Here is a 12,500-nt window from a genome sequence, read left to right as displayed (position 1 = left end):
CCCTTCATGCTAGGGGAGCATTGAGCACAGTGCTAAGTGCTTTAGGGGAGAGAGAGCGAATCAATTACTTTCAAACAGATAAATAGATAAATAAGATAAACAAATGAATAACTAAATAAACAAATAGATAAATAAATAAGATGAAAATATATAATAATGATAATAATAATAAGAAATAGAAAATAAGAAACAGGTAAAAAGAATCTTAAAAAAAGATAAATAATAAAGTGTTCATTTATGCCCGGGTGCACTACATATTAACTTGGCCGCCCTACGCAGGGTGACGGACAGAGTAGGGTGTATGTTCCGATACTCTCTTCTCTCTCTCACTCTTTCTCTCTTTCACTCTCCCACTCTCCCACTCTCTCTCTCTCTCTCTCTCTCTCTCTCTCTCTCTCTCTCTCTCTCACACCCACACACACACCCACTCTCTCTCTCTCACTCTCTCTCTCTCTCTCTCTGTCTCTGTCTCACTCTCACTCTCTCTGCATCTCTCTTTCACTCTCACTCTCTGTCTATCTTTCTCTGTCTCTCTCTCACACTCACTCTCTCTGTCTCTTTCTTTCACTCTCACTCTCTGTCTCTCTTTCTTTCTCTGTCTCTCACTCTCACTCTCTCTCTCTCTCTCTCTCTCTCTCTCTCTCTCTCTCTCTCTCTTTCTCTGTCTCTCACTCTCACTCTCTCTCTCTCTCTCTCTCTCTCTCTCTCTCTCTCTCTCTCTCTCTCTCTCTCTCTCTCTCTCTCTCTCTCTCTCTCTCTCTCTCTCTCTCTCTCTCTCTCTCTCTCTCTCTCTCTCTCTCTCTCTCTCAGTGTGTGTGTGTGTATGTGTGCGTGTGTGTGTCTTACGAGTGAAGTGTGACAAGTAACTACGTGATGGAGAGAGTAATGGAGAATATCAAAGTTGAGGTGGGATAGTTTTAACTCACGCATCCGGACACTCCCCCTCCCAAATCCGAACGCCCTGCGGCCCAATTATTTCGGATACGGGAGGGATTACTGTCTGCTGTCGGCTCAGGGCTAAACCGAGATTGTCTTGATCTCTTCACAAAGGCGCCCCCCCCCTCTCCCCAGTATCCGAACAGATTCCTCTGGTGATAGCCTGAAGAAAGACTGTAAAGTGTGTCAACCTAGACAGGGTGAAGTATAGAATAGAAATTTTGTAGAGAGAAAGAGAGTGAGAGTGAGCTAGAGAGGGAGAGAGAAAGAGAGTGAGCTGGAGAGAGAGAGAGAGAGAGAGAGAGAGAGAGAGAGAGAGAGAGAGAGAGAGAGAGAGAGAGAGAGAGAGCAGGAAGGTTGATGGTTGGATATAAAAGGAAATTAGAAAACGAAGAAGAAAATAAAGAGAATCGAGAAAGATTAGAGACAATGGAGAACGAAGAGAGAGAGAGAGAGAGAGAGAGAGAGAGAGAGAGAGAAAGCAGGAAGGTTGTTAGTTGAATATAAAAGGAAATTAGAAAACGAAGAAGAAAATAAAGAGAATTGAGAAAGAGCAGAGACAATGGAGAACGAAGAGAGAAAGAACAGAGAGTCCAAGAGAGAGAGAGAGAGAAAGAGAGAGAGAGAAAGTGAGCTAGAGAGAGAAAGCAGGAAGGTTGATAGTTGAATATAAAAGGAAATTAGAAAACGAAGAAGAAAATAAAGAGAATTGAGAAAGAGCAGAGACAATGGAGAACGAAGAGAGAAAGAACAGAGAGTCCAAGAGAGAGAGAGAGAGAGAGAGAGAGAGAGAGAGAGAGAGAGAGAGAGAGAGAGAGAGAGAGAGAGAGAGAGGTAAGAAGAAGAAGAAAAGGTAGGGAGGGTGAGAAGGGAGAGAGGGAAGGGAAGAGGAGAAGTGCCGTTGCCTTATTAAAGGGAAACAGTTTGAAGTACAATGTTGTTGCTTTGGTCCACTTTCCCTTCTGTTTTGCTTTGCTTTGCCTTGCTTTGCTCCGCTTTCTTTTGCTTTGTTCTGTTTTCTATTGTTTTGCTTTGTCTTTGCTTTGTTTTGGCTTTGTTTTACTTTGTTCTCTTTTGTTCTGCTCTGCTTGTTTTGCTTTGCTCTGATTATTTTGCTTTGCTCTGCTCTGCTTTGTTTTGCTTTGCTTTGTTTTGTTTGGTATTGCTTTGCTATACTCTACTCTGTTTTGTTTTGCTTTCTTTTGCTTTGCTTGGTATTGCTTTGTTTTGCTTTGCTCTGCTTTGTTTTGATTTACTTGACTTGGCTTTGCTCTGCTCTGTTCTACACTTCTTTACAGAAGGGGTGATGAATGAATGAATGAATGAATGAAGCAAGGAAATATGGAAGGGAGGGAGGAAGGAAGGAAATAAGAAGGAAGGAAAGAAAGAAAAAAGAAAGGAAAGAAAAAACAAAAAATAAAAGATAAAAGAAAGAAAAAGAAGGGAGGAAAGAAAGAAGAAAGGGAGAATGTAAAGGAGGTGAGAGTTTGTCCAGCGATTCTATCCGTGTGAACAAAATCGTACCGAAAAGTTGGAGTCATAGAAGCTAGACTTCGATCATATAGGAATACTACGTACCTCTGGACAGTAGGGGCGTCACGAAGGTCCCTAAAACGTAATGAGTGCATGGGATGGATACCTGTTAGTACACAGTGCGGTGTAAAGGGATGGGGGGTGGGTGGGATGGGGGGGAAGAGACCGAGGAGATGGTGTCCAGGACAAGTGTAAATAATTGAAGAGGAAGAAGAGAAGAAAGAGTGGAGGAATCGAAGGAGGAGGAGGAAGAAGAGAAGGAGGAAGAAGAGGAAGATGGTGATGAGAAGTCGAAAAGGAAAGGAGGAAGAAGAGGAGGAGGAAGAAGGAAGAAAGGAGGAGGAGGAGGAAGAAAAATGTCAAGATGATGAAGAGAACAAGGAGGATAATGAGAAAGAGGTGTTGAAAAGGAAAAGGCGGGGGGAAAAGGGAAGAGGAAGAAGAGGAGGAAGGAAGAAAAAGAGAAAGAGGAAAAGGAGGAAGGGTGGACGAGAAAGGGAACAAGAAGAGGAGGAGGAAGAGAAAAGGAAGGAAGAAGAAGAGGAGCAGAAAGAGGAGAAAGAATACATGAGGAAGAGAACAAGAAGAGGAGGAAGAGAAAAGGAAAGAAGAAGAGGAAGAGAGAGAGGAAGAAGGGTAGACGAGGAAGAGAATAAGGAAGAGGAGGAGTTGAAGAAAGGTCGTGGAAATGTAGGAAGTGGAAGGGCTTCCAGAGGTGCAATTGGCCACCAAGGAGTCTGAAGAGAACCGCGAGCGAAGGAAGAAACTACATCCGTTAAAGTCAGAAGCCACTAAAGAAGAAGAAGAAGAAGAAGAAGAAGAAGAAGAAGAAGAAGAAGAAGAAGAAGAAGAAGAAGAAGAAGAAGAAGAAGAAGAAGAAGAAGCAAAGAGAAACAAACAAAACCTCGAAGAGAATGGAGGAGGAGGAGAAAGAAGAGGAGGAGGAAGAAAAAAAGGAGGAGGGGCTAGGGAGATAAGGGGAAGAGCAGGAGGAGGAAGAAGAGAAGGAAGGGGGGGTAAGGGGATGGAGGAAGGAGAGAGAAAGGATGGGAGAGTAGAAGATGAAATGGAGGACAAAGAGGGAGAGATGGAGAAGGATGTGGGAGGATGGGTGAGGAGGCTGTATAAAAAGGTGGAGGAGGATGTAGGAGGGTGAGGGGTGGGGATCTGGGAGGGTGGAGGAGGAGGAGGAGGAGGATGTGGGGGGAGTGGAGGAGGAAAATGTAAAAAGAGGAGGTGGTTGGGAGGGAGAGGATGACTGAATAAGAAAACGAATATTTGGGTGGGTGGAGGGGAAGGGCGAGTGAGAGAGAGAGAGAGAGAGAGAGAGAGAGAGAGAGAGAGAGAGAGAGAGAGAGAGAGAGAGAGATTAATTGATTGTTTTGTTGTTCTATTGCTCCGCAACATCTGAGAAAGAGAAAGAGAGAGAGAGAGAGAGAGAGAGAGAGAGAGAGAGAGAGAGAGAGAGAGAGATTAATTGATTGACGTCCCCCAAATCAGGCTCGCCCAAAGTGGCTCGACAAAGAAACTGAAAAAAGTATTGCTAAAAAGAGACAGGCTTATAAGAAATATAAGTGCTCGGGTGCATCTAATGACTATGAAACTTATGTATCAATACAGAGAGATTTAAAAAAGACAATAAGAAAAAGAAAACGACAATACGAAATGAACATCGCTGAGAAATCCAAAGAGAATCCCAAAGAATTCTATAGTTACATTAGAGATAAAAAGGTTGTTAGGAATCACATTGGTCCACTATTATCTGCTGACGGTCAACTTGAATATTCAAATGAAGGAATGTGTAATCTCTTAAACAATTATTTTAGCTCGGTATTCGTAAACGAAACACCTCAAAGTGAATTCCAAACTGAAACCTGTGAAAAGTCTGGGGTAAACTTACTCACTACGGTAAATATAACAAAAGAACAAATTAAAAGGTGTATAGACAAACTCAAAGTTAATAAAACACCAGGGCCTGACGGTTGGCATCCAAGAATCTTAAAGGAAATGAAAAATGAGATTGTTGTTCCATTAGAAATTATTTTCAAGAAATCCATCATATCCGGAGATGTCCCAAGAGAATGGAAGCTAGCTAACGTTACTCCCATATTCAAAAAAGGTGACAAAAAGAAACCAAATAACTATAGGCCTATTAGTTTGACTTCGATCGTAGGAAAAATAATGGAAACTATCATCAGAGATGCTATCGAATATCATTTAGAAAGTAACCGTTTGATAAATGATAGCCAACATGGTTTCAGACGGAAACGTTCTTGCGTGACTAACTTACTCGAATTCTACAACACAGTTGTCTCGAATTATGACAAAAGAAACAATATAGATTTAGTATATAACCGTGTAGTTAATGAATGGAATAAACTTCCTGCACAGGTAGTACAATGTAGTTCAGTTCGAAGCTTTAAGAATCATTTAGATAAATACCTAAGTAAGATGCTGTAATTATTATAATTTATGTTATATTATTTGTTTTTGTTTTGTTATAATTTGTCTGTCTGATTTTCATTTATTATTAGTTATATGTCAATTTATTATCAATTACGATTTACCTGTTTGTTTGTTATTCAACTATACCAATGCATTTATTTATGTATTTTAATTGTTATTTACATTGTTATAGTTTTAATTTATTATTAATATGATTTTTTTTTCTTTTTTTTTTTTGCATCCGACCTAGATATGGATCAAAAGGTCTCCTGTCGGCATGCTTTGCTTTGTAATCCTTAATGGCGCCGCAACATCTGAGAGAGAGAGAGAGAGAGAGAGAGAGAGAGAGAGAGAGAGAGAGAGAGAGAGAGAGAGAGAGAGAGAGAGAGAGAGAGAGAGAGAGAGAGGGGAATTATAAACAAAGAAAAGCGAATCTTTCATTACGAAACGTGATACTTAAGAAGCGGGGGGGGGGATGTTAGATGCCGTCTTGTTCAACCAACACTTGTGTTCATCACAAATGATGCTGAAGCGTTGTCATGACAACCAAAGGAGATCCTTCTCTTCTGACAACCCTGGTCTCTGTGCTCCTCGACAACCAGAACGTCTTTTCGCCAAGTTAGAATAAACGGAGGGATGCATGCCTTGTGCTCGACAGCCTTGAGAGATGGTCTGCCTATTTAAAGTGCATTTAATATTTTCTGGCGCAGTGGGTGGGCTTTCAGAAAAAAAAAATTATATATATATATACATATACAGGTATATATATATATATATATATATATATATATATATATATATATATATATAAAGATAAAATATATAAATAAATGAATAAATATATAAATTCATATGAATAATTATAGACAGACAAATAAATATAAGATGATTATATAAATGAACACTACAACCAAACCGTGTGTACGTGTGTGTGCGTCTGTGTGTGTGTGTGTGTGTGTGTGTGTGTGTGTGTGTGTGTGTGTGTGTGTGTGTGTGTGTGTGTGTGTGTGTGTGTGTGTGTGTGTGTGTGTGTGTGTGTGTGTGTTTACTGGTCCATTTCCACCGGTTCCATAGGCCACTGTTATCTCTTCTGGATCGTTGCCTTTCCAGTTCTTGCATTTGACGGTCTCTCTGCTAATTCCTTCCTCTTCTCTCTCCTTCCTCGTGCCTCTGCTACTCTCCTGCTGCCTCCAAGTGCCACGTATTTCACTGCTACCTCTAGTGGCACTGCTCCTAACCCGGCACAGTGCCTCCAAGCACAGCTCATATCACTGCTGTCTCTAAAAGCTTCTGCTACCTCTGCTGTGCCTCTCAGGGCCTCTGGTACGTCATTAGTGCCTCTTAGTGACTCTGCTACCTCTCTGCTCATACGAGAGTAAATGTTTTTCTCTGCTGCAACACTTTCTAGTGCTTTCGTTGTAAACTTAGCAATTTATTTGTGTTTGCGTTCCCATTTACGTGTTTATTTATCTGTTTCTGTGTTTATTAGTCTGCATGTGACATCGTTATGGATGAGAAGGAAGTCGTGGAGGAGGAGGAAAAGGAGGAGGAGGAGGAGGAGGAGAAATGAAATGGAAGAGAGTATTATTTTACTGGGTAGGAGGAAGTCGAGTAGGAGGAGGAGGAGGAAAAGGCAAAAGGAGGAACTGTGATGATGGCACATCCCTTCAATTTGATCCTGGAGGAAGAGAAGGAAGAGGGTGAGGAAGAGAAGAAGGAGGAGGAGGGGAAGAAGGAAGAGGAGGAATAGGAAAAGGATGATGGTGGTGAAGAGGAGAAAGGGGAGGAAGAGGAGGAGGGATCGGTGAAGGAAGATGAGGAGTAGGAGGAAGAGGAGGAGGAGAAGGAAGAGGAGCTCGAAATGGATGGAAAGAAGGAAGAAGAAGTAAAGGAGGAGGGAGAAGAGAAGAGGAAGGAGGAAGAAGAATAAAAGAAGGAGGAAGAAAAAGAGGAAGAGGAGGGAGAGAAGAAATAAGAAAAGAAGACGGAGGAGGGCGAGGAGGAAGAGGAAAGGAGGGAGGGGGAGGGGGGAGGAGTAGAAACAGAGAAGATATCTCTTCCCCCCTCCCCCCCATTACGGGTCCCTCCCACCCATGATAACGATGCCATTCCCGGTTCTGTGGCCATTCCCCCCCCCCCCATTCCCGGTTACCGATTCCCTCTACCGCGAGAAGGCGACGAAGAATCCTTCCGTTCGGCCAACCATCTCTCGCGACGTCTCCGCCGCCGCCGCCGCCGCCGCTGAAGAGTCTCTCTCCCGAAGTATTTTGGATCCGTTCTTGGAAAGAAGGAGAAAAACTCATGTTGTTTTGTAATGCGGTTTTAAGATCTATTTCCGAATTTGTCTTTTCAGGAAATTATCACACACACACGCAAACACACACACACACACACACACACACACACACACACACACACACACACACACACACACACACACACACACACACACACACACACACACACACACAAACACACACACACACACACACACACACACACACACACACACACACACACACACACACACACACACACACACACATACACACTCATATATGTATATATATATATATATTAGTGAATTTAGGGAATATATATATATATATATATATATATATATATATATATATATATATATATATATATACAAGGCACCGGCTACGCCGTGGGTGCCTTGGCCTGCTGCGCATGCTCGCTTCGATCATAATAGAAATACAAATCTAGGAACTCCTCTTGTTTTTGCCAGTAGTTCCTTTGGCCAACACGAAAACTTGTCTTCGCTTGCCCACAATTCTTTATTTCCATGTCACCGATACCTTTTTCTGATTTTTTGAAGTTTTCTATTTGCATCCCTTCTGTCATATAACGCAGCTTTATGTAACCCAATCTTTGATAGATATTACCCCTAATTTGATAAACCATAGATTTTTCAGAGGGATCTTGTAATTTTGTGGGTGTCACAAAGGAAGTGAAGCAAAAAAGGTGGTTCAACGCAATGATATTTGAAAGAAACCTTTTCCGAAAAGGGAGTCTGACTACTATAAAGTTCTAATAATTCTCCGGTCAAAGGGAAAATGGCTTGTCCAAGAGAACAACACAACATTCTGTTTTCCTTCGCCCAAAGCAACGCGTCGCACAGTTTACATCGAAAAGCACCGAATTTACCAATGCTATGACAAATAATTCTATCTTCACGTAACTTACCGCGCAAATCCTTGGTAGTTTGCACAATTTCATTAATGACATGCCTTTCTTTCCTCTCCTGCTTAATTCTTCTAACATGATTTTTCATCGTCGGTTAACTTCACTGTTAATGTGGTGCCGTCGATTGATTAGTGTTTAACCAAGAGCACCTCCAATGGGAGTGATCAGAGATACCTACATAAGAACGATTTGGGAAATAAGAAATCAAGGTATACGCTGCCACCACCCAATCGTCTATATGGATATATCTGACCATAAATGGAAACTGCTCCTTGTTATTCACGTCTGACTCCGTCCCCTTTCCTCAGGTCGTTCGGGGTTGGTTCTGGGTAGCGAAAAGGCCTATGCCCAAGTGGGGTAGTAAAAGAATGTAAGTGAAGGTTTTCTATGTGTTAATTATTACACTGAAGCAAAAATATAGTAAGAAAATACAAAAGCATATTGTGGTTTTCTCCAACTAGACAATCTATTGATCCTTACAGTATGAAAAATATATGGGTATGCGAGATATTTAATAACACAGTTTTTTTTTGCTTATGGGCATCATAAGTAAGGTCACAGGCACGTGGAAAAACGTAGTTATTTATGCTCCAACCTTCCGGTCACTGTATAAGTCTACTTACAATATTGTGTCTACTTTCAACCCCGTATTCTTATTAGAGAACGATCACAGACAGAATTGTACTCTAAGGATTACACTCTCATAACTAATGTATATATGCGTGACGCCGTCTAACTCCTTTCACGCAAAGTGTTTGTGGAGTACACTCCCTTAAACGCTTTTTTTCTATTACCGGAATAGTTTTTGGCATCAGACTCAAAACTTAATAATAATAATAACTATCTACCTACTATATCTGCACTATATCATTTAACTCACATATTGACATTTATTTTCATTAATCTTACAGAACGTACCCATACCTGTTATCGGGATAGTTTTTGGCATCAGACTAAAAACTTTAGCTGCGCACAAAAAACAAAACAAAAAAAACGAGACGGCTATGTGTTCGTATCTGTGGGTAAACTACTAACCTCCCCTGTTGTATTATTTCGTAAAACTTCATTTCGCTTCTCAACACAGCCCCTAGCTGCTACAATCTCTCCCTAAACTATTTCTCTAGTGGAATCCTGAACTGAAAGTTGGGAATTTTTCCTATTACTCTTAAAATTAATGGTCCTAGTTTACGCCTCTGTCCGAACGTGTCAGTGACGTCACGGGTGGGCGGAGCTACGGTGCGCCCGCTATGTTCGAGAACATTCTAAAGTCGTCTCCAAGATTAGTTGAACCAAAATCAGTTGAAATATATTTGTAGCTACCTCCTATTGTATTTTTTCTTCAATGATTATAGTAAGGTTCTTTGCCAACACATCTTGATGGGTAGACACAGAACAAAATAAATCCATGATCTATTAAGGCTCTATTTTCTACTTTGCTTCTTGGTTGAATAAAACCGTCACGACGTCCATACTACCCAGTCTCTCAAGTCAACACTCAAATAAATAAATAGATAAATAATACGAAATTCCAAAAATAATATCCCCTTCAAAATTCCTGTCCTTACATTAACCCCTGTTTTTTTAACTCCCTAATCCATTTCCGAATTTGCACTTCCTGGGCCCTTTTCATTTTTTTTTTTTTTTTTGCTTTATTTTGCTCCTTTTTTTTATATTTCTTCTTTTCTACGGGCTCTATCGACTTCCCTTTCCCCTTTCTTGCGTTCCTTGTCTTCTTTTCTACGGGCTCTATCGACTTCCCTTTCCCCTTTCTTGCGTTCCTTGTCTTCTTTTTTATGGGCTCTATCGACTTCCCTTTCCTCTTTCTTGCGTTCCTTGTCTTCTTTTTTACGGGCTCTATCAACTTCTCTTTCCTCTTTCTTGTGTTCCTTGTCTTCTTTTTTACGGGCTCTATTGGCTTCCCGTTCCTTTTCCATATGTTCCTTTTTTCCCCTCTCTTCACATTTTTTCTATTTCTCTAACCCTTTTAAAAAACTTTTTTTCCTTGGGTTTGCGGTTTTTGATATAATCATTGTATTTCCGATCGATGTAATACTTTTGATATTCCTCGTGACAGCTTTTACCACCACTTTTAGTAAAATTCTTGTATCCCGCAAAAAAAATGTTTCATAAACTTTTCCGATTCTTCCTCTTTAATTTCTCCGTCGAAATCTATTATGAGATCGTACTCTTCATCAGAGTACACGTAATTTTTTTTATTTCGTAACATATTGTTGAACCCCAATATTTTCCTATGGAGGCTGTTACTAAGTTTTTTTTGAGTGAGGAATAAAGATGGGGAAACTCAGTCTTGTGCTCCCTGGTCAATTCGTTACGAAGAGCATAGTTTTTTGCACACTTTCTTTTGTGTACTTCTTCGTCTTCGTAACCCAGGCCCAAAAGTGGTTAAACCTCCTCTTTCTCTGTGCACTACTCTTTGAACCACGTTCATCCATTGCAACAACGCTTGATATGGTTTATAAAGTACCTACAAAAATATCCTTACACCGTGGGACAGTTTAGCCGGATTTCGGAAGGTGTCGGAAGGTAGCATAAAAAACGCCAGGAAATTTTCAGTTTTGAAAAACTTTATTTTTATTTATACATACATACATATATATATATATATATATATATATATATATATATATATATATATATATACATACATATATATATATATATATATATATATATATATATATATATATATATAAACATATTCGGTTTAACGTCGTCAACTCCCCAGGGGGTGCTGAAACCAATTTCAGGGGGTGCTGGGGAAGGTCACATACGTGGCGGTAATAGGTAAAAGAAATATGTTTGGACAAATGTATTTTTACCGCATATTTTAAAATTCAATACCGGGCTTTACTGCACTCCTGGATGATCGTGGAGGACCAGACTGAGCACAATGCATGACCTGCCATTTTATTATGTGCAACTCTAATTTGAAGCCTGCTAGACTCAAGAGCACCAGGCGAAACATCCAGCAGCAGAACATGAACAGACTCTTGAGGCTCTGCAGGCCAAAAGGGCTAGATACGACCAAAGGGGTACACTAACCCAACTTGGATTCAAGCCAATGCAAAAACCACTTCTACGAGCTTCCTACGAGGTGGCATACCAGTGCATCAAAGTAAAGGCTTCACATTCAGCTCCGGAAAACCCAATTAAGCCATGCGCCATTCGAATAGTAGAACTGGTCTTGGGAACAGAGGCATCCAAGAAGATAAAGGACGTACCTTTGTCGAATGATGTCATTGCAGGGCGAGTTGATGATATGAGCTGTAACATCTTAGACCAGATTGTTCAGGAGATTAAAGATAGTCCCATCCGCATTAGTTTACAATTGGACGAATCAACGGATGTTTCCAACATGAGTCAGCTGATTGTATATGCTCGGTACATCAAGGATGGTGATATTAACCCATTCAACTCCGATGACAAGATGTCTTGTCATTTGGTCAAATAAAACAAAAAATCATAAAACACCAAAATGTTTGATCAAACACCAGAAAAATATGACGTCAGTCCTCGCTTCGCTGCGAGCGAAGCGAGGACTGACGTCATATTTTTCTGGTGTTTGATCAAACATTTTGGTGTTTTATGATTTTTTGTTTTATTTGACCAAATGACAAGACATCTTGTCATCGGAGTTGAATGGGTTAAAGACGAATTCCTCTTCTGTGAGCCATTGCATACAACGACGAAAGCAGATAATATATTGCGAATTTTGGCTGATTTTTTTTTTAGAAGCATCAAATAGAATGGGAGAAGTTAATGTCAGTATGCACAGATGGTGCCCCAGACATGATCGGAAAGAGGTCTGGCTTTGCTGCTCTGTTAAAGAAGAAGGTACCAGATATCATAGTTGGAAGCACTGTTTTCTCCATCCCCATGCCTTGGCGGCAAAGACGTTGCCGCCTCACCTGAAAGATGTTGTGTCTATCTGTGTGCAAGTTGTAAATTTCATCTGTGGTCGTCTTTTACACCACAGATTGTTCAAATTACCCTGTGAGGAAATGGGAAGTGAACATCAAGTTCTTCTCTTTCATACAGAAGTGCGGTGGCTCTCCCGTGGGAAAATCTTGACTCGCATGGCAGAGCTCAAAGATGAGATTGCAATATTTCTTCGAGAATATCAGAGTAATTTCGCGGAAAATTTCGAGGACGAAGTGTTCATCCTTTCTCTGTCCTATCTGGCAGATATTTTCAGTCATTTGAATGATGTCAACACTTTCATGCAAGGGATGTATGCTAATAATATTCTTTGCACAGAGAAGATCGAAGCCTTCAAGAAGAAGCTCGCGCTCTGGAAGGAGGAAGTGTGGGAAACTTTCCAATTCTTGAAGAAAATTTGGGTGATAAGACAATCAGCG

At 40.6% G+C, this 12,500-nt stretch overlaps 1 protein-coding gene across 1 annotated transcript in view; it reads left to right on the top strand.

Annotated features, from left to right (window-relative positions):
* Positions 1-12,500, top strand: part of LOC143025979 (protein FAM200C-like) — a 35,592-nt gene that overhangs the window by 23,080 nt on the left and 12 nt on the right. Inside the window, exons 3-4 of the mRNA XM_076185963.1 lie at positions 11,084-11,523; positions 12,119-12,500. The exon at positions 12,119-12,500 is cut by the window's right edge and continues 12 nt beyond it. Of these exons, the coding sequence (XP_076042078.1) occupies positions 11,084-11,523; positions 12,119-12,500 (822 nt within the window). The remainder of the gene's footprint in view (positions 1-11,083; positions 11,524-12,118) is intronic.

The sequence above is a fragment of the Oratosquilla oratoria genome, chromosome 6 (assembly GCF_046742065.1).
Source record: "Oratosquilla oratoria isolate Oo_2021 chromosome 6, ASM4674206v1, whole genome shotgun sequence".
NCBI lineage: Eukaryota > Metazoa > Arthropoda > Malacostraca > Stomatopoda > Squillidae > Oratosquilla > Oratosquilla oratoria.
Note: the sequence above shows the minus strand (reverse complement) of the source record. Positions and strands in the feature narration are given on the sequence as shown.